The sequence below is a fragment of the Thermothielavioides terrestris genome, chromosome 6 (assembly GCF_000226115.1).
Source record: "Thermothielavioides terrestris NRRL 8126 chromosome 6, complete sequence".
NCBI lineage: Eukaryota > Fungi > Ascomycota > Sordariomycetes > Sordariales > Chaetomiaceae > Thermothielavioides > Thermothielavioides terrestris.
In genome coordinates, this window is record NC_016462.1 from 930,062 (window position 1) to 953,197 (window position 23,136).

Sequence of the window (23,136 nt, forward strand, 5' to 3'; positions counted from 1 at the left end):
CTTTGTCAGGGCGGCAGCCCTTCCATGCTCGTCACATTCAACTTGAGTCGCCGAGGCAGATCGCCAGGAGTTACCGCCGAGGGGCCGTCGACACCGATGCCCTTGGAAGAATGTTCTGGAACTACACGGGTCATCATTTGTCCCTCTTGTTGTGATTCTCATCTGCGCATGGGTGAACACTGTGTGACAGAGACTGGAACTAGCTGTGTGAAAGGGGTGGGACGTGGGAAGTCGAGGAGCCGCCTCGCGGTGAGTGTGGCGCATGACAGGCCGGCGACATGGCATCAGCAGGGCGAGCTGAGATGACTACCAGGGGCACAAATGAGGTGCAGCAGGGGCACACATCGAAGGGCATCGGAACATCATTTTGCCACTGACCCTTGAGCCAGTCCGGCAACTTATTGCGCCCGCCTTCGGCGGCGTCTTCTCAGCTTCCCAGCCGCCGGGGCGGCTGTCTTTGCGTCCCCGTCCAGCGCTGTAGCAGCCGCCTTTTCCGCGGCGGATTGTAACCACCAAGCGCCGGCTCATCACCAGGCCCCAGAATGGTAAGGTCCGCTAGACCCAACGTGCTCCGGCGGAGCGAACCTCGGAGGTGAAGGCATAGGTGTCCGTATGGCTGCAAGCGCGTCCACCTCGGACGGTGTGAATTCTAGGCTATCAGAATCAAGAAGTGACAAGTCTTCAGGCTCCGGGAAGAGGCTCTCGTGGCGGCACTTCCATCCCGACGCCGGACGGTGACGGTCCCCCGGCACTTCGCAGTCCTTCTGCCAGTCTCCTCGTTCTTTACGCCACATCGTCATCGGACCATCATCGTCATGATTCGGTCGCCCACGTTGTTGCCAAGGGATGCGATCTGCCCTCTCGCGAATTCGTTGCATTCCAACGAGTAAATGAACCAGAACCTGGATATTATGAAGCACTCGGCTTCAGAGGTCGAGGCGTCATTTTGGAGGGGCGAGCGTGGAGGAGGCGACGGACGTTCGCCGTACTCGAGGCTCTTCCTTAGCTGGCCCGCCCTGTTGATGGGAGGCCGAGGGTCGGAAGGGGCTAGGGCGGTGTTAGATTCCCACTACCACTTATCGACGAAGTCCTTCGGCCATGGATTGACTCGGTCGGGAATCCCCCACTCGGGTTCCAGGTGCCAAGACGCTGCCAGCGCATCCTGACATTACGGCACACGATGACGGCGAGTCTCTTACAGTCCGTCTAGACCTTGAGAAATTCTTGATGGAAGACCTGTATGGTTGGCTAATGCAAAACGAGCTCAATTGTTCTTGTTCGAGCCGGCCCTCTTGGCAGTATCGCGCACCAGGAAAATAAGGCCGATGGCGCTGAGCGTGACGACGAGATTGCGAGATTCATTGTTGTTCGAAGGCCGGCTCAGAAGCTCCGTCGATTCCGCTAACACGGCCTCCCGCGGCCGGTCGAGAACTGGGTGATGCAGGGCTTCTTCGGAGTTGGACTCGCTCAAGGAGCACGTATACGGCGGAAGACCGTCACGCTCAAAGCGTGTTTCATGAACGGTCGAGCCGTCTCGGGTCGGCAGTCAACAGTTCGAGAATCGGCAACGCCTGCGCGGTAATGTCGTTCCGGAGATCCGACCCATCGAAATCTGGCGGCATCCGCCCGTTTGAACGACAGCTGAGCCGTTCCTGGCCAGTCGATTTTTGACGCGCGCCAAATCTGCTTGCCACGAGCTACCTAGTTACTGGCCGCTTGAAAGCGCCAGTTGTGTGACCATCCAGCATGCTTCTGCCTGGTGAACAGGGTGGTTGTGAAACTCATGTTGTTGGGTGTTGGCTCGTTTGGCTTACACCCCCATCACCGTCCTGACATGAGGAAGTCATTTGTATTTTTGTGCATCGAGAGTTCGTTCTTTTGAGGACGTTGGAGAGGAGAGGTTCGACTCGCACTGACAACGGGCGCGGCTGGGCGCTGAAGGACTCGGGTTTGGCGCAGCGCCATACCCGATCGGGAAGGCCGCTAAACCCGGCTGGTAGGACAGCGAGCTCTCCATCACTCCCTTTCACAGAGACACAAAGCTAGGTATCTTACGATGGTCCACGGAGATTCCAAACATTGCCAGCTGAGTAACCGGGCAGCTACTCATAAAAGATGCTGCGGAGGCTTCGTCGCAAGGGATTGCTATAGGAATCCGGCATAACCCGTGCTCAGCCGGAGTCAGCAACAAGATCGGGCAGGCAACCTGGAACAACGACAACGATGCAACGATGCCTCTCGCGAGGAGCGACTCGTTCCGGGACATCGACTTCACCCTTCGACGCCAATTCAACAAGGAGTCATTCAGGTATCACCAAGCACTCTCTATGAGTCTCGAATTTGTGTATGTGAATTCACACTTCGAACAGACCATTCCAGCGCGAGATTATCCTCGCGGCCCTCGATGGCAAAGATGTCTTCGTCCAGGCAGCCACATCGTTCGGCAAGAGCTTGTGTTTCCAGCTTCCTGCTGTGATAGATCGGGGAAGTAGGTAGATAGTTCAGAAGTTGCCACTAGGGGTGACAGAAGCTGAGCTGACCTCTCGCCCAGTTACGATTGTGATATCCCCTCTGCTTAGCCTCATGGTATGCCGTGACCCAGAGCCATTCTCGTCCCCTCAGGCTCGCGGCTGACCTCACAGATGAACCAAGTCGAGGCCCTCCGCGCCGCCAACGTAGATGCCCGCACGCTAAACAGCAACACCCCGCTGGCCGAGCGGGACTACATCTACCAGGACCTCGCCACAGGCCATCCGCACACCCGCCTTCTCTACGTGACGCCCGAGCTCTGCTCCTTGGACCGCTTCCGTGAGCGCCTCAAGCTGGTCCACGAGCAGAAAGAGCTCGCCCGCGTCGTCGTCGACGAAGCCCACTGTATCTCAGAATGGGGCCACGACTTCCGCAAGGACTTTAAGCGCCTCTCGTGGTTCCGCGAAACCTTCCCGGACGTGCCCATCATGTGTCTGACAGCAACGGCCAACGCACAAGTCCGCTGGGACATCCTCTCCACCCTCGGTCTGGACAAGACTCCCGACCGGTTGAGGAACTTCACCATGACCGCCCACCGCCCGAATCTCCACCTCGAAGTGCGCTTCACCAGCGACGAGGCCAACGACCGCTACGACGACTTCGTCACCTGGCTACAGGGCGTGTACGCGCGGCGCGCGGCACCCGACCGCAAGCCCGAGCTCGAAGCAGCCGGCGAGCGCGTCGACAGCGTCCCTGGGATCATCTACACCATCTCGCGCGACGAGTGCGAGTCTCTCGCGGCCGCCCTCCGCTGCGACAAGATCGGCGCCCGGCCGTTCCACGCCAAGCTGCCCAAGGAAGTCAAGGAGGAGACGCTGGCGCGGTGGCTTGCCAACGAGCCCGGGTACAGCATCATCGTGGCGACCACGGCCTTCGGCATGGGCATCGACAAGGAGAACGTGCGGTTTGTCGTGCACTGGCGGCTGCCCAAGAGCTTCGAGGGCTACTACCAGGAGGCCGGCCGAGCGGGGCGCGACGGCAATGCGAGCTACTGCTTCCTGTACTATGCGCGCGAGGACAGGGACCGGGTGTGCAATATGGTCATGAGGGACGGCCCGGCGGCGAGGGACGGGGCGGGCGACCGGAACAGGCAGGCAAGGTTGCAGAGTCTGAACCGGCTGGTCCAGTACTGCGAAGATACGGATACCTGCCGGCATGCAGCAATCTGCAGATATTTCGGGGAGGAGCAGGTGCCCGAGTGCGATTATGCCTGTGATTGGCACAAGGACGCGCCCGGCCTGAAGAAGAGGATGATGAAGGGGCTGGCGAGCGAGGAGTGGGTAAGCACGCAGCGGGAAGAAGGGATGTACGACGATTATTACTATAGTGATTAGAGCTGGAGAGGGAGAGAGGTTTGATGATACCCTAGCCAACTTGGAGGAATTAGACCATGACCACACGTCTCGGACTATAACCCGCCTCGTCCCTGCTTGACCAAGTGTACAAGCGCTGCATGGCAAGGAGAGTGATTCGGATGAAAAGAAGGGCCGGCAAGCGGTGCTGCGGGGCTGGAGTTTTCGTTGCAGAACCGTCGTCTACGGTTGACTCAAATGATGCCTGAGAGTCCCGAATCCTTCGGGGTAGCTTTACCCATATCAGCCAGGCTGCCCACACCCCATGTTCAACATCGGGTTCAAGCACATCCATCCCCCCCCCCTCTCCCCGTAACCCCCCCCAAGCCGTCCAATTTTCACCCCCTATGCTCATCGAGCAGTTCCGGTTGTTGCTTCACCAGACTTTCCAAATTTCTCTGCCACTGGAGCCAAACCATCCCCTGCAGCACGGCATCGGACAAGTCATCCATCTTAGTCACCAGCTCATCCGCCGCCTTTTTCTCCGCCCTCACTGTTCCCTTACGGTACCCCTTATGCTTCTCACCACCGCCAGCCTTCTTCCTCTCTCTTGCCTCCCACCCCTCCAGAAACAGGCCCGCCATCTCCCTCGCTTGCGCCGTCTTCGGTACCACCATCTCGCCATCGCGTAACCACCCCGTCAACAGGTCGACCTTCTCCCTCTTCAGCGCCAGATACGCCGCGTTCTTCCCTTTCCCTCTGATGACCCCATCCCCGGCCGGTAACCTCTCCCCGTCCGCCCCAGAAGGGAACAAAAACCCGCCCACCCGCTTCGGCGGTACCGAGCTCACCTCCCCGTCCCACCCGCCTACCTCTGCCACCACTCCCACCCCTGCCCCTACCCCTGCCCCTCCCCCGAGCCCACCAAGACCATCACCACCACCATCAGCAACATCATCATCATCGGCCCCGGAGCGCCTCCCGCGCCGCAGCGCGGCCAGCACGGCGTGCAGCATCGCCTCGAGCGTGTTCACGCGCAGCGTCCACTCGAAGATGGCGGCGCCGCCGGCCGTGCGGAAGCGCTGGCGCTCGATCAGCACGTGGCTCGGCCGCAGCGGCAGCAGGTGGGTGGTTGCCAGGCGCAGGGCGAGGGCGGCGAGGGCGGCGGGGGAGAATTCTTCTTCACTATCGTCATCTTCTTCTTTTCTTCCTTCTTCGTGGTCTTCGCGGGTTAGGTTTGGGTTCTGTCCGCCTTTGGTTTGGTCTGCTTTTGGTGGGGGTGGGGTCGGGGTTGAGGGGAGGGTCAGATCCAGGCGGTGCCACGCGTGGAGGTGGACGGGGGAGGTTATTATGGCGGGGGAGGAAGCGGGCTGCTGGGATGGTGAGGCGGGGGGTTGTTGGGCTGCGGGGCTGAGGAGGCAGAAGGCAAAGTTCCTGAGGCCGAGGTCGATGCTGAGGATGCGGACGGTTGGGGGCAGGGGCTGGAGGCGTCTGGCGGCCCGGCGGAGGCGCTGGACGAGGGTTGCTTTGGTGCCGGACTTTTTGAGCCCGCACGAGGCGCAGAGGGCTCGCAGCGAGGCCGCGGACTGTTTGATCAGGGGCGGGTTGGTCATGGTGGCAAAATGGTGCTTAGGCTATGTGGTTGAAGCATTGGCACGATGTGAGTGAGAGGGAAGAATGAGGGCACGGGATGAGGCTGAGCAGTGAGAAGGAATCTACGATCAATTGTCAATATTTGTGGAACTCTAAGCGCAATCAGCTAGAAATCGAACCTCAATGGCTGGTGTTGTTGATGTAGTTGTCCTAGCTGAAGACCCTGTCCGCAGGAGAAATGTGCACATAACTCCTGGAGCGAGCAAACCAAGTCGGCGCCTCGGTGAGCTCGGTGACCGGTAAGACGGGAAGTCACAGATGGTGACTAAGCTGGGCCCATCATCCAAGATCCCTCACCCAACCCAACCCCTGCAAAATGTCGGGGTTCGCCGCTCCATTTTCGCCCCGGAGCGATGGGGCCAGACCTCTGCTCCGTGCCGGCCCTGACCCGTCGAGTCGGCGACTCAGTCGCCGGTTCGGACTGCTTACTGAGCAACCTCGGTCTTTCTAGTCGCATACTCTGCAGTAGGATTTGGAATACTGCATAGGCTAAAGTCAGCACTGCAACATTGTGCATTTGCAAAAAGTTCTGTTCCATAGGTACGTCATCGCCCTGATTTGTCACCCCTGCGGGCGGATTCAGAATATTAAAGAACCCCTCCACCCCGCGACAGCCTCCTGCCGACAGCCTTTTGCGCCGTCGCAGACGACTTCCCTCTCCCATGCGATCGTTCTCTCTCATAGCCAGACGCCCCTTGCTATCGTCGATATCTGCAACAGGCCGCATCAGCACCATCTCGCGCCACTTTTCGCTATCATCGCCCGCCATGGCGCCGATTTCCAAGGAGACGGATTTCCTCGTCATCGGCGGCGGCAGCGGCGGCCTTGGCGCCGCCCGCGCGGCTAGCGCGAGGTACGGGACCAAGGCGATGATTATTGAGGGCAAGCGACTAGGCGGGACATGTGTCAACGTTGGGTAAGTGTGCGCGGCCCTGATGCAGACGCTGTGCGCCAGTAAACTGACGATCTCGTGCCCTGCAGCTGTGTCCCGAAGAAGGTCACCTTCAACGCCGCTGCCATCGCAGAGACGATCCACCAATCCAGGGCGTACGGCTTCAACGTACAAGAGACGGGCCCCTTCGACTGGTCCACCTTCAAGAGGAAGCGGGATGCTTACATCCAGCGGCTCAACGGCATCTACGAGCGCAACCTGGCCAATGACAAGGTCGAGTACGTGCACGGCTGGGCCAAGCTGCTGTCGCCCAACCAGGCCGAAGTGACGCTCGATGACGGCACCAAGACGGTGGTTAGCGCCAAGAAGATCTTGCTTGCCGTCGGCGGCTACCCGACCATCCCGCCGCAGATCCCCGGGGCGGAGCTCGGCACGAACAGCGACGGCTTCTTCGACATCGAGACGCTGCCGAAGAAGGTGGCCCTTGTCGGCGCCGGATACATCGCGGTCGAGTTTGCGGGCATGTTCAACGCGCTCGGTGTCGAGACGCACCTGTTCATCCGGTACGACACCTTCCTGCGGAACTTCGACCCCATGATTCAGGAGGCCGTGACCAAGGAGTACGAGAGGCTGGGCGTCAAGCTGCACAAGCGAAGCTCGGCCAGCAAAGTGGAGAAGGACGAGAAGACGGGCAAGCTCACGATCCACTACAAGGAGGGCGACAGCGAGGGCGTTCTTTCCGATGTGGACCACCTGATCTGGGCGATTGGCCGCACGCCCGCGACCCAGGGCCTCGGACTCGAGGCGGCCGGCGTGAAGGTCGATGAGAGGGGCCACATCGTGGTGGACGACTACCAAAACACCAACGTCGAGAACATCTACGCGCTCGGCGACGTGACGGGCCGCGTGGAGCTCACGCCGGTGGCCATTGCCGCGGGCCGCAAGCTGGCGGCGCGGCTGTTCGGGCCGGAGCAGTTCAGGACAGCCAAGCTCAGCTACGAGGGCATCCCGTCGGTCGTCTTTGCTCACCCGGAGGTGGGCGCGATCGGGCTGACGGAGCCCCAGGCGGTGGAGAAGTACGGGCGCGAGAACCTCAAGATCTACAAGACGAACTTCACGGCCATGTACTACGCCATGATGGATCCGGAGCAGAAGGGGCCGACAGCGTACAAGTTGATCTGCGCGGGGCCGGAGGAGAAGGTGGTCGGGCTGCACATTCTGGGCCTGGGCAGCGGCGAGATGCTGCAGGGCTTCGGCGTGGCCTTCAAGATGGGCGCTACCAAGGCGGATTTCGACAACTGCGTGGCCATCCACCCGACGAGCGCCGAGGAGCTGGTGACGCTGAGATAGAGATGTGGGTTGTGTGAGGAATAGACAGGTAGATAGCGCATGGATGTAGTTGAATACCCGTTGTATCTCGGCCTCCCCCTAAACCCTAAACATGGAGTGAGGAAGATGTGATCGAGTGGGAGTGGAACAGCCACATAGCACAGTATCGAGGTAAAATAAACTTATATGGAGCTCAAGAGGGACGCCGACACCCATATTCTGCCAATCCGCTCCCTGGTCGCCGGTGAGATGCTTCAATATGCTCATTACGCTCGCCGCCGCAACCGCGACCACATCCAACCCTAACCCTCGACGATTGAGCCGAAGCTCCCGAGGAGCACGGCTTACGTAAACAGCTACCGCTGCATTGCGGCCATCCAATTCCTCGCTCGCAAAAAGTCACACCACCTTGCCCGAGCTTCCTCCAATCCGAGCGTCAAGTTGCCCGATCGCTAGTGTCACAACCGGAACAAGCTCGAATTCACCTCATTCAACCTACCTCCAAGGCAGGACACAACACCACCACCACAACCACGCAACAACACACACTCTCCTCTCATTCAAGGTACGAGACCAATTCATCCCGCCGACCCCAATCCCCTCCGCAGCCGCATCCCCAATCGCAATTGCCCCTCGCATCAACCACAACCCCCAACCATCCCGTCCCGTCCCGTCCCGTCTCCTCCTCCTCCGCCCGCAAACTAACTAGGTAACCACCGCGCGACGCCGGTGCTCTGCTCGACACAGATGCTCTCCGCCACCGCCGCTACCCGCACCGCTGCCGCGCGCACCGCTGCCGCCGCCGCCGCCCGCAGCAGCGCCAGCCGCGGCCTGCACACGACCCGCGCCCGCCTCTCGTCGCCGTACCACTACCCCGAGGGCCCGCTGTCCAACATCCCGTTCAACCCGCGCAAGCGCGGGCCCGGCTTCACCATCGGCTACTGGACGTTCTGCGTGACGGGGTTTAGCCTGCCTTTTCTCGTTGCCGGTATGCATACACTTTTTTCCCCCTGTTTTCTGTTGGCCTGTTTTGCTTGTTTTTACTTGCTTCTTTTTTCTGGAAAAGGGTTGGGAGGTTGGGCTGGGAGGAGAGAGGAGGAGGAGGAGCGGGGAGGATGGGGAAGGAGTTGGGTGATGATGAATCTGGTGCTGACGCTGTGGAATACAGTCTGGCAGACGTACCACCCCGCCAAGGCGTAAAGTGGTGGGCTGGGTATCATTGGCTCGGATGCTGCGGCAGATTGTGAGCGTGGGAAGATGGTACTCGCGGCTCCCGATGTTCGCGTGATACGGGGCTGGGAAAAGGCTTGTGGGCCGGGGAGGGGCCTGTGTATATTGATCCGGGGCCGATAGAGTAAAACATCAAGACGATTTGTTTCCTTGGGTCGCTCTAGTGGAGGCCTGTGTCTTGGATATTGTGCTGGCTTCGGTGGGGAGGAAAGGGTGTATTGGGATTATGGTGAGGTGCCCCCATCTCGATGCCCTGCTCATCTCGGAACGATGATGGCCTGGTTCCTATCAGCTTAAGGGGTAGGGGGGATATCTGTCGTGGATGGTGTCACACATCCTTCCTGACAGCCCACCCTTACTCACAGAGGGAGATGACTGGTGCCGATACTGGGATCGATTCTCGGTGTGGTGCGGACTAACGAATCAGTATGTCTCTGACTGTATTCCATACCGAGGCTTGGAGGCGGCGCACGGACCAGCGAACTCGCCTTTCATTCGAGGACAGCGACCTCTGTGCAGGCGACTCCAAAGCAAGCAGCTCCTGGGCACACTATGTTGTGTTGTGTTCATGCTCCACCACAATTTGCGGTTGCGACTCGCCCGATTGTGCCGATGCTTACTTGGACATGGAAGTCCGTGAAGGCTTCTCGGAGCTGTCAGCCAAGGCGCTAGGCGTGATACGCAGCGTGAAGCTCCCGCACCCCAAGGGCGTCTTGTTGGAGTGCTTCGTCACCGAAGCTGCTGACTGCGATCGGGCTGCCCAACATCTGCTGGACCGAATCCCTGCCGAAGGCACCAAAGGCGACGTTGCCGCTTGTCTTGACGCTTTCTGCTCCGATTGGGTCAGGCTGGTTTCCTACTGTAAGCAACCCCTCACCCTTCTCTCTTCTGCCTGCTGCCTTCTGGCTGACAATCGTTCTTCCCTTCGACATAGTTGTGCACGATGGTCCGGGCCGGCCGTTGCGTGACCGCCGCTATGTGCCTGTAATCACGCGACGTGAAGGCGGCATCTGCCGCCTTTCGGGTCTAGGCGACTCGTGGCGGGATCGCCTTGCTGTGTATCCTATCCTGCCCGTCTTTGAGAACCACCAAGTTAAACTCGACCCGGTAGGTAGGCCTGCAACCAGGACTGGTCGACACTTCTTGGGATTCTGAGGTGGCTAATATTTGGCTCTCTTGTTGTTCAGGCCCTTCACGGCCTGCTTGGTGTGTTTCTGGGGCCAGAACTTAGCGAATGGGTCCTTGCCGGTTGTCAAGATCCGTGCTATCCTTTTGGCAGCCACTGGCTTGTGCGAACGTCTGCAGCTGCGGCCCTTTCTGAGGGATTTTGGAAGATTTATGCCATGCCCACGACACGCTGGGAAGTGAGCACCTGCCGGGAGGTGAGGACCAGGCTTGGAGTCTAAATCCAATACGGACTAGGGGAACTCTGTTGCTGATATTCTTGCGCCATACAGTATTCACTCAACCCGAATGGCATAGGCGGCCCCTCGGAGCCTGCCATCGTGAAAGCCTTGGGGCTGGATCGAGACCTACGACTCTTCGACAAATCTGGATGTGATATTGATCTACCGGATGGTCGAGCATTGGAGCTGGTCGCTCGGTTCTCCAAGCCCATTAGCTGGGTCCGTGTCTCGAATTCGATCAGTCAGAGGCAAGCTCGCGGCCACCTGGCATCTCTATACACAACGCTTTCTGCCATGGCATGCCGGCTCTTGTCCGCAGCCTGGGGGCCGTTCTCCCACGCGTTTTGGTTTCTTTGGCGCCGTGTACCGAGCCGTGTCCGAATTCGGGCCTACGCTGTGCTTTATCGTGCTGGCAGGTTTGTGTACGGGCCCACTGCTATCAAAGTGCAGAGACTACCCTGCAATATGTTCATCAAGTATTGCAGTGTGTCTTCGGACGGGCCTTTACGGAACGAATACGGCGCCTTGCAGCTGATTCGAAGGTACTCGAATCTTAACGTGCCACGGCCGCTAGACTTCGTCTCTGATTCGGAGCGATCCTACATGGTGACGTCCCGCATTCCTGGGCACAGGCTGGGCGAGATGTTCACTGTGCTTACCGACGACCAGTTGCACAAGTTGGGTATGGAACTGAACGATTTTCTTGCCAAGCTTCGTGCCATGCCCAAGGAAGTGAGGCCTGGTACGGCGCCAATGAAGGCTGTCACCGGCGCTACAGGTGGAGGTTGTCATCATGTCCGGATGGAGTTGATCTCTGGAACGCGAAAACCAAACGGTCCATTCGCAACCGAGGAGGATTTTCACGAGTTCCTTCGCACACGACGGCCTCCACCCCCCGACGAGATCCAGCGTGGTGGGCATGACATCGTCTTGACTCACGGCGATCTATCACAACGGAATATCATCGTTGATGGTGACGGGAGGCTGGCTGGTATTGTGGACTGGGAACACTCTGGCTGGTATCCGACGTATTGGGAATTCACCAGCTTCCGGTTTGGGCTGGAATCAAGGTATACGCCACAGCGGCTGTTGGACTTGGCCGACGACATCTTTCAGGGTTTGGGGGACTTCGAACATGAACTTGCGGTGGAACGGCGGCTATGGGCACGGATCTTTTGAACGGGAGATGTCCAGCACTCAAGATACCCGGCCTATCACACCTCAATTCGATCTGGCATCTCTCTCTCCTCTGCCATCATCCCCAAAACCCAGAAGGAGGTGAGCTGCTCACAGAATGCGAGCTGTCACAGAGGGCAGCTCGTTGCTGTTTGTCTCTTTGGCCGCAAGCAATCTGCTCGCCCTGATCCTGAGCCTTGTCTCTACGTCTTCTGCAGGCCACAACCTGGTTAAATCTGGTCCCAGAAGAAGGAAAGCAAAGCCAACGGACAAGGCAAAGGGACGCCCTTTCCCACTCGCTTGGGTTCCCGACTTACCGACATGCAGCGGAAGGTTGAGAATGCCTGCCTTTTGGAGGGCAGCGACGGCAAGCTTTAGCCACGTGCGGCAGTTGAACGGCTCTCCTGTTCGCAAGGTCCCGCCCTCGGGAGGCACATGGACGCTTCTCATAGCCTCCTCGGCTTTGGCCCGCTTGTCAGGCTGAATGTTGCCGATTCCGACCAGGCAGATCATTGACGCGGTTGGCTGAATCTGGGGAAGGTCCTTGATTTCGTACTCCCACTGACCATTACGGTCAGTTGCCTGGTGTATCTGACCAGACTCTCCCGGACCGGCGAGGAGAAGCGCCCAGTGCTGCGATGCGTCAGCTATATGCGGGCGAACCCAGAGGGCTCAGCGAAAAACAAGGACTGGAGAATATACGTAAGCTTCTCCGACGGCCTTCCGCTCGTAGAGGACTACATAGAGTGTGTTTTCCTCGATCGGGTCACCGTGGAATTCGGTCCGTGCAGACATGGCGAGGTTGGCACGGCTCGCAGTGGTTGGGAAAAGGAGCGCGTGACCACCAGACAGGAAATGTATCTTCCACTTATGTTCTGCAGAGGGATGCGCTCGGGGGGAAGCCGTTGAGTTCTGCTAGCTAAGCGGCAAGCCGGCTGCTGCAACCTGATGGGAAGGTGCGGGGGACCACGCAGGGCCGGGCATTGTAGATGTCGGAAGGTCCCTCTAAGCACTTGCATCCTCGGGCAGCTTTCCACTCAACATGCTCCAATCTGCCTCTCAATCCCCGCAGTTCAGCGTTTGAAATAGCTGCATTGGGGCAACATTATATCCAGACATTCATGCTGTCCAGTCTTTCGTCCACCAATGTCGTTTGGAGGGGGACTCATCGCAAGATCGGAGCCACGGGCAGGAAGCAAGAACACCAGGTACTTTCGGTTGCCACCTTTCGCCGGAGAACCTGCCAACGATGGATCAGAGCCGTGAACAGGCTGCAGCACTAATCGCCGACTGCTTGAATGCTTCTCCAAAGTAATAACACTGTTTGCTCGGAGCCGTGTATGGTAAAATACCATACGTTACCAAATATACGAAGTCTAGTGTATATGCACGGTCTATACGCACAGACCCGCGGTCCCTGAGGGCCCTTACTGCGTCCAGCCAGCCTGCGCCGGTTCCTGGATCAACTGCAGCACTGAAACACGAAGCCTTCCCCCACACCACCAGACGACCTCTCCCCGCGGAGGCGCGCCCTTCGACACGACGCGAGATGGTCTGAGACGGCGAAGGAGCACAGCAGACAGCGCAGCGATGGACGTGCCGCCGGTCAAGCTGTCGGAGCTGCTCCGGCACCCGGACGACCTCGACAAGATCGCGGCGCTCAAGGCCGAGTTCTCACGCAAGAAGGCCGCCGTCGACTCGCAGCTGCGCGCCGGCCTGCGCGAGCAGCTCGAGACCATCCAGGCCGGCATGAACGGCCTGACCGACGGCCAGAAGACGGTGCAGCAGGTCAAGGACGAGATGATCAAGATCGACAAGATCTGCTCCGAGTCGCAGACCATGATCACCGATTTCGCCACCATCAACCTCGTGTCGCAGGCCCACCGCAACTTCGGTGCCGTCGAGACCATGCGCCACAACCTCGAGACCTTCAACGACCGCCTCGCCGCCATCCAGGAGATGCTGCGCCGCGACGACGAGGACGCCGAGAACATGCCGAACCTGCTGGCCGTGCACTACGAGCTGACCCAGCTGCGCAACATCCGCGACGACGCCATGGAGCAGATCCAGCGCGCCGACGACCCGAGCCTGCAGTCCACCCTGGAGGACTACTTTGAGCGCCTGGATGAGGCCATCGAGTGGTTCGACGAGCACATCAACCTGGTCGCCCGGAGCCTCATCAACCTCGTCATCACGGACAACACCAGCCTGGTCGTGCGCTTCGCCCTGATTATCGAGGCCGAGGAGAAGAGCGACCAGCGGGTGCTGGCGCTGCAGGAGGCGCTCAAGGACCACAAGGAGATGGCCACGCGGTTCCAGAGCATCACGGACGGCGCCAAGACGGTGCGGGGTTACAAGGACAAATTTCTCGAAGCCATCCGGACGATCGGCCGGGGCCAGTTTGATCAGAGCAAGCAAGAGTTCTTGGCAGACCCGGCCGAGCTGGAGAAGAGCCTGCGGTGGTACTTCAACGACCTCAACACGGTCCGCCTCGGCATGGTGCAGCTGATGCCCAAGAAGTGGAAGATCTTCCGGACGTGGACCAACATCTACCACGGCATGATGCACGACTTCCTCGTCGGCCTCATCGACGACCCCGCGACCTCGTCGGCGCACACGCTGGAGATCGTCGGCTGGCCCGAGAAGTACTACCGCAAGATGAGCAAGCTCGGCTTCAAGCAGGAGGAGCTGACGCCGCACGTCATCGACAACCGCGAGACCGAGCTCGTGCGCGACTTCCGCGCGCTCATCATCAAGTTCCTCGACGAGTGGATCGGCCGCATCTGGGCCCAGGAGGAGAAGGACTTCGCCGACCGCTGCGTCGAGGGCGGCAACCTCGACCAGGACGAGTACGGCTACTTCCGCAACAAGAACCTGGTCGACCTGTGGCGGATGCTGCGCGGCCAGCTCGACGCGGCGGCCAACTCGAAGCGCGCCGACGTGGCCGAGGGCGTGGTGGACGCCATGTTCCAGCGGCTGCGCCAGCGCCAGCAGTCGTGGCAGAAGATGCTCGAGGACGAGGCGGCCCGGTACGAGACGGGCAAGGTGGCGGACCTCGAGGGATTCCAGCCGCTGCAGGACTGGCTGGTGGCGACGGCCAACGACCAGATCGCGTGCATCGACGACAACGAGGACGAGGGCCGGGTGTCCTACCTGAGCGACTTCCGCAAGAAGTTCAGCGCGCTCGTCACGCCGCAGTACATGGACCGCGCCGAGGCCGAGGTGGCCGCGCTGCGCGACGGCTACCTGGACCTCAGCACCTGGTGCATCACCAAGTTCGCCCAGCTCGTCTTCGCCGTCGACTTCAAATCCGTCATGCCCGACTTCTTCACGCCGCGCTGGTACACGACCACGGCGATGGCGCGCATGATCGCTACCTTCGACGAGTACGTCGCCGACTACCGCCAGGTGCTGCACCACTCGCTCGTCGACATCTTCATCGAGATCTTCGCCGACGAGCTGCTGATCCGGTACCTGTCGGCGGTGCGCAACAAGGGCGCCAAGTTCCGCCGGTCGGACCAGTTCCAGGACAAGATCTTCGACGACCTCAAAACGGCCTTCGACTTTTTCAACAGCCTGCCGAACCCGGCGGTCGGCAACTCCATCAAGGAGACGTGGCGCGTCACCGAGCCGTTCCTGCAGCTGCTGTCGGTCGAGAAGGAGGCGGTGCCAGACGCCTTCGCCGCCTTCAAGGCGCGGTACTGGGACCTGCAGATCAGCTGGGTCGAGGCCGTGCTGCGGTCGCGCGACGACTTTGAGCGAAGCATGCTGAACGCCGTCAAGGCGCGGGCTGCGCAGATGGATGTGGCCCGCGGCCCGGAGACGATCATGAGCAAGGTGAAGTGATGTGCCGTGTACTGTAATGAATGATTATGATGTCACGAGGGTCCGCGGTGGTGACCGGTTGTGTCTCCTGCAACCCCTTACGGTGGTGAGCCGCAGGGTTTCCCCGGGCAACTGCCCAATCAGGCAATTGAGTAAACACAGCGGGTGGCGTCGTCTCCCGCGCTCCCACGACCACCATTCATTTTCACCGGGTTTGAGGATTGTTCAACTCTCGTCGACGGAACAAGTTGGTGACGAGCCGGCGTAAACTTAGCTTCGCTGAATCGGCCCTGTTCTGATCCTCTCCCGGGTGAAAACAAAACAACGGCTTCGGCCGCCGGACCAACCATGGCACGCAACTTCAACGCCTACAACTACGTCGACACCCGGATAGTCTCATCCTGGCTGCATGGAATCCCGTCCGACGCCGGCGGCGGCAGCGAGGCGACCTTGATCGCCCCGTCGGTGTGCGCGCCGTCCGCGCCCCGACAGCGCAAAGACCAGCCCCGCGCCGCGCCATCGCCACCGGCCACACCTCGTCGGCCGCGTCCCGCGCCGGATCTGAGCCCAGATGCACCCATCCACGAACCGTCAGCCCCGGATGCAAGCCCCGTCCGCTCGCCCGTCCGACCGGCACCCCGTCCAAACCCGGACCCAAACGCAGCCTCTTCCCCCAACCGCAACAAAAACAACAACACCTGCCCGCCTCCCGACTCAATCGCCGAACTCCGCAAGGAAATCATCGCCAATTTCCACGCGCACTGCCCCTTCTGCAACCCTCCTTCCCCATTCCCCTCTTCCTCCCCCTCCCCGCTCGCCGCCTCCACCCCGAACACAACCACACCCAATCCCACTCCCAACCCCACCCCCAACCCCCGGAACAACAACAATCCTAAACCCCCCTGCCCCCGCTGCGCCGCCGCCGAAGCATACACCAACCGCCCCCACCACCACGCGCGCTTCCTCGCCTCCCACCTCCTGCCCATCTCGCGCGTACTCTCGTTCGACGAGACGGTGGCCTACCTCAACGAGGCGATCGCGGCGCGGCTGGCGGGGGTCCTCGCGCGCGGCGGGGGCGGGGACAGCGCGCGGGGCGTGGCGCGGACGTTCCCTACCCTCGACGACTTTGATGTTGTCCGGGCTGTGGCGGAGGGGCGGAGGCGGGTTTTGGAGGGGGATTTTGTTGCCGCCGGTGGGGGGGAAGAGGTCAGGTTGGGGGTGGACAGGTTTGGGATTTTGAGGGATCGGTTGGCTGGGACTGGGGGGGAGAGGTGAAAATCCTGGGGAAGGGTGATGGCGAGGTTGGGGAGGGACGGATGGTGAGATTAGGGAGGGAAAGACGGATGATGAGGATGTGGGACGGGAGGGGAACGGGGCCTTCTTTGGAAGCCGGCGGGCCGGTTGGGTGTGGATTTCTTAGAAGTTGAAATGGGAGATATCATAAGGAGGGAGTGGACGGGAAACTTTTGATAGTAGTTTGGCCGGACCAAACGGACAAGATAATGACCTCTACAAACAGCCGCCCACCCAGTCCCTAATCCACGCAATGCAATGCTCGCCGTGTCCCACCCAGCATAAGACATGCCCAGCTACCCAAACCAACAAAGTAGTAACCGAGCGTAACAAGACAACCCAAATAACCGCCCTATGCATAACACCATGCCAAAATCACGCCTTTTTCCTCCCGGTATCCCCCTTCCCACCACCACCACCCACCAACCTCCTAAACCACCCACCGCCCTGCTTCCCCCTGCGCTCTCCCTCGTCACCATCCAACCGAAACCCCTCCCCAAACATGCCCGACAGCTCATTCCTCGGATCACTCCTCTCCCTCTCGCCCCCACCAACCACCATATCGGCGAAAAAACTCGGCTCCGCAAACGTCACCGCCGTCCCACCACCACTACCACCACCACCACCACCAGCAATACCAGCCGCAGACCCGCCCTCCTCCCTTGCGAGCGTCAGCCCGTCCCCGCGAAATCGCACGGCCTCGCGCTTCTCAACCGGGCTCGCGCGCAGCCGCGGCTGGTTGGGCGGGTTGAAGACACGCTGGGCCGGGGTGGTCGGTGCGGGCGGCACGCGGTACCAGAAGGGCCGGGAGGGCGGCTCGGTGGGGGCGGCGCCGAAGGGCTGGGCGGGGCGCTGGCCTTGAGTGTTGAAGGCTCGGTAGGGGGACTGGAAGGACGCGGTGGTGCTTGTGGTGGTGGTGGTGGAGGGAGGGGGGACGGGGGTCGGGCACCAGTCCATTTCTTCTGTGGCGCGGTGCGAGCGGCCGTATGAGGAGATGGGTTGCGGCGAGATGTTGAGGGCGTTGATTTGTTGTAGGGAGGTGGTCAGCTTTTGGGCGGCTTGCGTGTGGGCGTGGCCCATGGGAGGGAGGTTGGAGCGGCGCGGGATGGCGGGGGAGAGCTCCACGGGGCTCGGAGGCGTGCTGGAGGCTGGGGAGCGCGAGATCTCGTCGAGGAGGTCGGCGATGGATTTTGTTTCGTCGTGGCGTGCGGAGGAGGCAGACTTCTCTGGTGGGTCGCGAAGCTGAAGGGATTGAGAGGAGGAAGAGGAGGCGCTGAATAAAGGGGCCACGTTGATCTTGATGGAGCGTGGCGCGAGGGTGAATATCTGAGACGTCAGTAATTGTGTTACCATAACCGACAGACACGGAAGAAGGATAACATACTAGAAAAACAAAGCCCACGGCAGAGGCGTGGCCTGCCATCAGCATTTGAATTTGAATTCGCGACGGATCTGGCGTCGTCAAGTCCAGCCTGGGCAGGCCAATGCGGAGGGCGACGGCCATGGCCTGGAACAAGTACCATTGTGTGACTCCGCTGATGTGCCTGGTAAAGCCCCTAAATATCTGAGCAAAACGCGGGTTCCACCAGGCGCCCAGCACGCTGGCTAACGCACTCCATCTCAGCAGCCGTTCCGCAGCCGGAAGCCTGCCCAATGCGGGCCCGCATATCCTCAGCCACCGGACCGTAACCAGGCTCTCATCCACCTCCGCCCACGTAAAGTACCGCAAAAGAAGCTCGTGCACCACCACAGCGTGCCAGACCAGCTGCAGCACAAACCCGGCGACCCACAGCCACCTGCCGGCGGCATCAAAGAGCTCCAGCCAGCCGGTGGCTTTGGCGGTGGTCCTCGCGCTCGCGCTCCGGTCGAGCATGCGGCGCAGCAGGTCCGTCTTGGCGGTGTAGGCGGCCTGCTCGAGGCGCTGGCGCACCTTGGGCTCGCACTCGGCGCATATCTGCGGGTAGAGGCGCTCCTGGTTCCGGCGGAAGCGGTAGAGGCCCTTCTCGCGCTCGGCGTAGTCGGGGTCGTCCGGGTCCGGCAGGTACTGTGCCAGGGAGGCGCTCAGCAGGTGCTGGTTCTTGAGGCAGGTGTCGCAGAAGATGGAGGCGTTGGTGGTCGGGCTCGAGGGCGGCGACGATGCGCGCGGCACGGCGAACTGGCGCGGGGTCGCTTCCTTGTCGGTCGAGACGGGCGGGTCGGTGATGTCGCCGTTCTGTCGGGAGCAGGGGCAGTCAGCACCGTGATTTTTTTCTAGAAAAAAAAGAGAAAAAAAAAAAAAAAATCAAGGAGTGCTAGTCATACGCACCTCGTCGAGGTAGTTGGTGGCATCGCAGTGTGGACACTCAAAGCGGCGCGTGCGGCCGTCGTAGGGGGTGGAGGTCTTGCGGCCGCAGTAGAAGCACGTCAGATAGCGCGTGCGATGGAGTCGCGGCATCTTGCTTGCACAGCCAACACCACAGCAAGCATGCCAGGATGACGGCTGCACAATGCGACCCGGCCCGGCTTGGCGACAATGCCTATTTGTAGGGGGCGGGGGCAGTCAGGCGTGTGTTTGACTTTCGATGGTGTTTCTCTGTTTCTGTTGTTGCTTGTTGCTGGGGCAGATTCTGCCGGGCGGTCTTGATTTTCAGTGTGTTCCCGCCTGCAGATTGGCTCTTTCAGCGCGAGTTAGATAAATGAGCTTTCTCAAGCCGCAGCTGTCTTCCCTCCTGTGGAGAATAATCCATACTCCCGCAGTGCCCCACAGCAGGGAATTACACAATGCATCTTACAAGTGGACAACAATAACTATCACAATTAGGTAACTTACATAACAGCAGAGCTGTTTGGTAACCACACTTCATACCTTACCTCCCTGCTGGCACTCACGGGCAACACACAGCTTCCAGCCCAAGAAGTAGCTTCACAACCTCACTCGGATCACATTAGCCACCAACCACAGAACAGCCGATTCTGGCCCACCACGTCTGACTTCAAACTTGCGACTCCCCGCAGCTCATTGGCAACTACCTCCTGTTTCCATCCGACGTGCCCCCTGCCTCGTTTGCTGTAAAGTCGTGACTCTCACACATCGCTGTAGCCAATCCATCCACTCAGACACAGATCGACTCCTGTTTCTCAACAGATAGAACATCGCAGACCTCAGACTCGAAAGAGTCATAGTCTTCTTTGTCGGTTGGGCCCAAACGAGTGTCCCAATTCAGTTGTACACTGGAACTTCCTTGACTGACCCATCATGTAGATCTTCACCGAGGGGGTTGTGTGCACGCATTTCACGGAGCGGTACTCAAACTTGGACATCAGTCGAGCTCTTCTAGCACAACCACAACCGCACCGGGTCTCACTTACTCTGAACCCCCCCTTTTGTTCTTCGCAGTCTCTGTTTTCGCCCTTGTTTGGAGAAAACACAACAAGAACGGAGAGATTATAGATCGAAGACGGCTTCAGTGAGCGTGCGTGCTGCGCTTACCCCTGAGCCAACCCAACTCTGCCCCTCGGCTCCTGGGTGGTCAGCATCGACCACTCAGGCCCTGCGGCTTGGACGGTGGCCCAGCAGTGTACAAGCCGCGCAGGCCGCGGCTGAGCATTCTCGTCGCTTAGTCGGCGACGACATCATCACAGCACGATGGAACCACACCAGAGTACAGGCAACGATGCGATGGACCCGCACAATGGCAGAGAAGAAAGTCAGGCCTATTCTTCGTCGCCAGTTTTCTTCCCAACACCAAACAACAAGATCAGGCCGACCTCGGATGAAGAGATCGCTGCCGACGTTTCCAACCTCCAACCACCAGAATCAACCGAGACACCGAGACCAAACTCCACGCCAATATCAAACAAGGACGCCGAGATGGAGGCAGCTCGCGAAGTTACGCTGGAAATGTTGCACGATCTTGGCGGAGACGACTTCGGCGCCTTCTTCTTCCTCGGTCTCTTCGCCATCTTTCTCGTTTCGGCAGTCGGTTTTTTCCTTCTCTCCTGGTCCTGGATTACCGCCATCATCGGCGTCTTCATCGGTTTCGTCGTGGTAAGCCCAACATGCCCGCTCGTCTTGACCGTGTTTCCCCCCTTCCCGATCGATCTCTGACTGACGACCGTCTCAGTGGCGCCATCTCTCACTCAAGTACGACCAGCCTCGCCCGCAGCAGGGCCGTCGCTGGATCACCCGCACCTCTCCTTTCGTTCCCGACACCAGCCGCCTCCCCGCCGTCTACTTCCTGTACGTGCTCGGCTCGGGCGGTCACACGACCGAGATGCTCGAGATCATCAAGCGCCACTTCAAGCCGCAGAGCAACCAGCACCGCCGCTACCTCGTCGGCATCGGCGACCAGGACTCGCTCGACCGCGTCATCAAGCTCGAGGCCACCATCCGCCGCGCCTACGACCGGGAATCCGCCGGCACGATCGACGCGTTCCACGTGCCGCGCGCGCGTCGCGTGCACCAGCCGCTGTGGACGGCGCCGCTGACCTGCCTGCTGACGGCGGTGCACGCGGTCAACGCGCTGACGCGCGAGCCGGACGCGCGGCCGCGCACCCGCCACGGCGCGCAGTTCAAGTACCCGCACGTGGTGGTGACCAACGGCCCCGCGACGGGCTTCATCGTGTGCGCGGTCGCCCACCTGCTCAAGCTGTTCTGCCTGGTGCCGCCGGGCCGCCTTAAGATGGTGTACGTCGAGTCGTGGGCCCGCACCCGCTCGCTCAGCCTGACCGGCCGCCTGTTCCGCTGGTCCGGCATCGCCGACGTCTTCTGCGTCCAGCACGAGCGCCTCGCCCGCGCCGTCCCCGGCGCCCTCTACGTCGGCCCCATCGCCGCCCCGCTGCCGCCCCCCGGCTAGCGCCCGGAGGACGTGGCGTGGCCGCCCGCCGTCTCGGTCATCGACCGCCTCGGCCTGCGCCGGCCCGGCCAGGAGTAGGTTGGGCACGGCCAGGAGGGAGATTGCGGGGGATGGGCGTGGCCGGAATGGCTATGGTGTGTTTCTTTTTTTGTGGGGGGAGTTGGGTTGGGCGCCAGGGAGGGCCCATTTCATACGGTGGTATAAAATCTTTTTAGTTTTCAATCTAAACTGAAGATTGAGGGGCGGAAAGCTCTCTTCCCCGTTCCATCTGACCTAGATCCGGACTTGGGCCGGAAGGAAACTGTTAATGAACCTGTCGGGACGCCAGGATGTGGTGTCGAAGGTAAGGAAGTCGTCCGATATCCCGCCTCCTCGTCCGTGAAATGCTGTACCAAGTTCTATTCTGCCGAACATTTTTTTTATACACAAGTATACACGAGCAGGCACCCCAGTTTGGTCCCGCTCGACATCGGTTTGCCGCTCGCGAGACTCATATATCCAGCTCGTCCTCATCCCTTCCGCTCTCGGTATCAACGACGTTGGTGTACGCTGAAGTCCGCTCGGCCTCGAGCTTGGCGATCTCGTCGGTCGCCCACTTCTTCCACCGCTCGTACATGGCGTCCTCGAGCTCCATGCCGATCTGCAGATGCGTCTTGCCGAAGTAGGCGCCGTACATGCGCGCCTCCTCGGCCGCTATCCTGCGCTCGATCTCCTCCTGCTGCCGCAGCTTGTAGAACTCCTTGCGCACCACGTCATACGCCCGTTGTTTCGACATGCCCTTGTTCTCCATCAGCCAGAGCTGGCGCTGGACGACGCTATTTCGCCGGGATTGTGTCAGTTATACGCATGAATTCCTCTCGTTTCGCCCTTCGACCAAACCAGATGGGGAGTCCCGCCGCCACCAGTAGGCGAGTGAACATGGACCTACCTCTCACCGCTCAGCGCCATGCCCGGCTGGCGCAGGCCCTTGCTCCAGTCGCGGTAGCGGGCGTCCTGGCCGTCGAGCTCGAGCACCAGCTTGGGGCGGGCCAGCTCCCACGGGTGGTCGCGGTAGAAGTCCCGGCGCAGCTCGTCCTCCGGGTGCACGATGCGCGTCGGGCGGAACAGGTTGCGCGGCACGCGCCCGCCGGCCAGCCGGTCCCGCGGCTCCGTGTGCTGCAGCGGGTACGGGCGCGTGAGCACCTCCGCCGGCGGGATGTGCGTCACCGCCTGCAGCCACGGCGGCGCCGTCCGCTCCGTGACCCCGTCTTTGTGCACGAGCGGGGTCAGCAGCGCCTTGGCCGTGTCGTAGACCCGCGCCGCGCGGAATTGGCGGCCGCGGACCATGTTTCTGGATGGTGCTCGAGGGGTTCTTCTGGGTTGGTGTGGACGAGGGAGGAGTTGGGTGCGAGAACGAGTCGGGCAGGGCGGTTGAGGGCCCCCAAATTACGTGTGGGCGGGCAGTCAATCGAGAATCGCGGAGGGCGCTATAGCGGTACCATCGGTTGTTGCGTTCTCCTCTCGCGCGCCAGCGCTGGGACTGCTGCTCCTCGTTGTCGTCTTCGTGGTCGTCTTCCGTGTTGCAGAACAGATGTGGAGCTCTGCGGCTTGCTTCCACTGAGCAAGGGTCCCAAAATTTCAGTGGACCCCTCCAATGGGTGCGCAGTGCCGGCGCAAATTTGTCCCCTCACCAAGGC

At 60.5% G+C, this 23,136-nt stretch overlaps 14 protein-coding genes across 14 annotated transcripts; 9 read left to right on the forward strand and 5 right to left on the reverse strand.

The window, feature by feature from the left end:
- Nucleotides 1-796: 796 nt before the first annotated feature.
- THITE_2092710 (uncharacterized protein) lies at nucleotides 797-1,161 on the reverse strand (the record flags this gene model as incomplete). The annotated part of the gene is made up of 2 exons (XM_003657493.1): nucleotides 797-1,047; nucleotides 1,128-1,161. The coding sequence occupies 2 exons, from the start codon at nucleotides 1,159-1,161 to the stop codon at nucleotides 797-799; spliced, it is 285 nt and encodes a 94-aa protein (XP_003657541.1).
- Nucleotides 1,162-1,967: 806 nt separating this feature from the next.
- On the forward strand, nucleotides 1,968-3,971 carry THITE_2123367 (uncharacterized protein). The gene is made up of 4 exons (XM_003657494.1): nucleotides 1,968-2,308; nucleotides 2,370-2,488; nucleotides 2,552-2,586; nucleotides 2,643-3,971. Exons 1-4 carry the CDS (start codon nucleotides 2,232-2,234, stop codon nucleotides 3,861-3,863), a joined length of 1,452 nt encoding a protein of 483 aa, XP_003657542.1. The 5' UTR covers nucleotides 1,968-2,231; the 3' UTR covers nucleotides 3,864-3,971.
- Nucleotides 3,972-4,219: 248 nt separating this feature from the next.
- On the reverse strand, nucleotides 4,220-5,437 carry THITE_49485 (uncharacterized protein; the record flags this gene model as incomplete). The annotated part of the gene is made up of 2 exons (XM_003657495.1): nucleotides 4,220-4,693; nucleotides 4,775-5,437. Coding segments are annotated over 2 exons (1,137 nt in total), but the record flags the coding sequence as incomplete, so codon positions are not given.
- A 542-nt stretch (nucleotides 5,438-5,979) lies between these two features.
- THITE_2082751 (uncharacterized protein) lies at nucleotides 5,980-7,787 on the forward strand. The gene is made up of 3 exons (XM_003657496.1): nucleotides 5,980-6,014; nucleotides 6,089-6,390; nucleotides 6,456-7,787. The coding sequence occupies exons 2-3, from the start codon at nucleotides 6,137-6,139 to the stop codon at nucleotides 7,714-7,716; spliced, it is 1,515 nt and encodes a 504-aa protein (XP_003657544.1). The 5' UTR covers nucleotides 5,980-6,014; nucleotides 6,089-6,136; the 3' UTR covers nucleotides 7,717-7,787.
- A 278-nt stretch (nucleotides 7,788-8,065) lies between these two features.
- THITE_2123375 (uncharacterized protein) lies at nucleotides 8,066-9,093 on the forward strand. Its single transcript, XM_003657497.1, has 3 exons — nucleotides 8,066-8,260; nucleotides 8,443-8,683; nucleotides 8,864-9,093. The coding sequence occupies exons 2-3, from the start codon at nucleotides 8,443-8,445 to the stop codon at nucleotides 8,893-8,895; spliced, it is 273 nt and encodes a 90-aa protein (XP_003657545.1). The 5' UTR covers nucleotides 8,066-8,260; the 3' UTR covers nucleotides 8,896-9,093.
- A 31-nt stretch (nucleotides 9,094-9,124) lies between these two features.
- THITE_2123379 (uncharacterized protein) lies at nucleotides 9,125-10,104 on the forward strand. The gene is made up of 2 exons (XM_003657498.1): nucleotides 9,125-9,786; nucleotides 9,860-10,104. Exons 1-2 carry the CDS (start codon nucleotides 9,552-9,554, stop codon nucleotides 10,078-10,080), a joined length of 456 nt encoding a protein of 151 aa, XP_003657546.1. The 5' UTR covers nucleotides 9,125-9,551; the 3' UTR covers nucleotides 10,081-10,104.
- A 210-nt stretch (nucleotides 10,105-10,314) lies between these two features.
- THITE_2123381 (uncharacterized protein) lies at nucleotides 10,315-11,564 on the forward strand. Its single transcript, XM_003657499.1, has one exon. It carries the CDS (start codon nucleotides 10,626-10,628, stop codon nucleotides 11,508-11,510), a length of 885 nt encoding a protein of 294 aa, XP_003657547.1. The 5' UTR covers nucleotides 10,315-10,625; the 3' UTR covers nucleotides 11,511-11,564.
- On the reverse strand, nucleotides 11,565-12,399 carry THITE_2123382 (uncharacterized protein). Its single transcript, XM_003657500.1, has 2 exons — nucleotides 12,210-12,399; nucleotides 11,565-12,140 (listed from the first exon to the last, which is right to left on the reverse strand). The coding sequence occupies exons 1-2, from the start codon at nucleotides 12,300-12,302 to the stop codon at nucleotides 11,619-11,621; spliced, it is 615 nt and encodes a 204-aa protein (XP_003657548.1). The 5' UTR covers nucleotides 12,303-12,399; the 3' UTR covers nucleotides 11,565-11,618.
- A 540-nt stretch (nucleotides 12,400-12,939) lies between these two features.
- Nucleotides 12,940-15,517, forward strand: THITE_2123383 (uncharacterized protein). Its single transcript, XM_003657501.1, has one exon. The coding sequence runs from the start codon at nucleotides 13,098-13,100 to the stop codon at nucleotides 15,351-15,353; it is 2,256 nt and encodes a 751-aa protein (XP_003657549.1). The 5' UTR covers nucleotides 12,940-13,097; the 3' UTR covers nucleotides 15,354-15,517.
- Nucleotides 15,518-15,680: 163 nt separating this feature from the next.
- THITE_158975 (uncharacterized protein) lies at nucleotides 15,681-16,607 on the forward strand (the record flags this gene model as incomplete). Its single annotated transcript, XM_003657502.1, has 1 exon — nucleotides 15,681-16,607. One exon carries the CDS (start codon nucleotides 15,681-15,683, stop codon nucleotides 16,605-16,607), a length of 927 nt encoding a protein of 308 aa, XP_003657550.1.
- Nucleotides 16,608-16,716: 109 nt separating this feature from the next.
- Nucleotides 16,717-19,059, reverse strand: THITE_2156598 (uncharacterized protein; the record flags this gene model as incomplete). Its single annotated transcript, XM_003657503.1, has 5 exons — nucleotides 16,717-17,282; nucleotides 17,322-17,510; nucleotides 17,562-17,951; nucleotides 18,010-18,837; nucleotides 18,931-19,059. 5 exons carry the CDS (start codon nucleotides 19,057-19,059, stop codon nucleotides 17,001-17,003), a joined length of 1,818 nt encoding a protein of 605 aa, XP_003657551.1. The 3' UTR covers nucleotides 16,717-17,000.
- Nucleotides 19,060-19,862: 803 nt separating this feature from the next.
- On the forward strand, nucleotides 19,863-20,726 carry THITE_2123386 (uncharacterized protein). Its single transcript, XM_003657504.1, has one exon. The coding sequence runs from the start codon at nucleotides 20,251-20,253 to the stop codon at nucleotides 20,710-20,712; it is 462 nt and encodes a 153-aa protein (XP_003657552.1). The 5' UTR covers nucleotides 19,863-20,250; the 3' UTR covers nucleotides 20,713-20,726.
- An 80-nt stretch (nucleotides 20,727-20,806) lies between these two features.
- On the forward strand, nucleotides 20,807-21,460 carry THITE_2059663 (glycosyltransferase family 1 protein; the record flags this gene model as incomplete). Its single annotated transcript, XM_003657505.1, has 1 exon — nucleotides 20,807-21,460. A coding segment is annotated over one exon (654 nt), but the record flags the coding sequence as incomplete, so codon positions are not given.
- Nucleotides 21,461-21,899: 439 nt separating this feature from the next.
- On the reverse strand, nucleotides 21,900-23,065 carry THITE_2123387 (mitochondrial 37S ribosomal protein RSM25). The gene is made up of 2 exons (XM_003657506.1): nucleotides 22,389-23,065; nucleotides 21,900-22,275 (listed from the first exon to the last, which is right to left on the reverse strand). The coding sequence occupies exons 1-2, from the start codon at nucleotides 22,784-22,786 to the stop codon at nucleotides 21,951-21,953; spliced, it is 723 nt and encodes a 240-aa protein (XP_003657554.1). The 5' UTR covers nucleotides 22,787-23,065; the 3' UTR covers nucleotides 21,900-21,950.
- Between the last annotated feature and the right edge of the window lie 71 nt (nucleotides 23,066-23,136).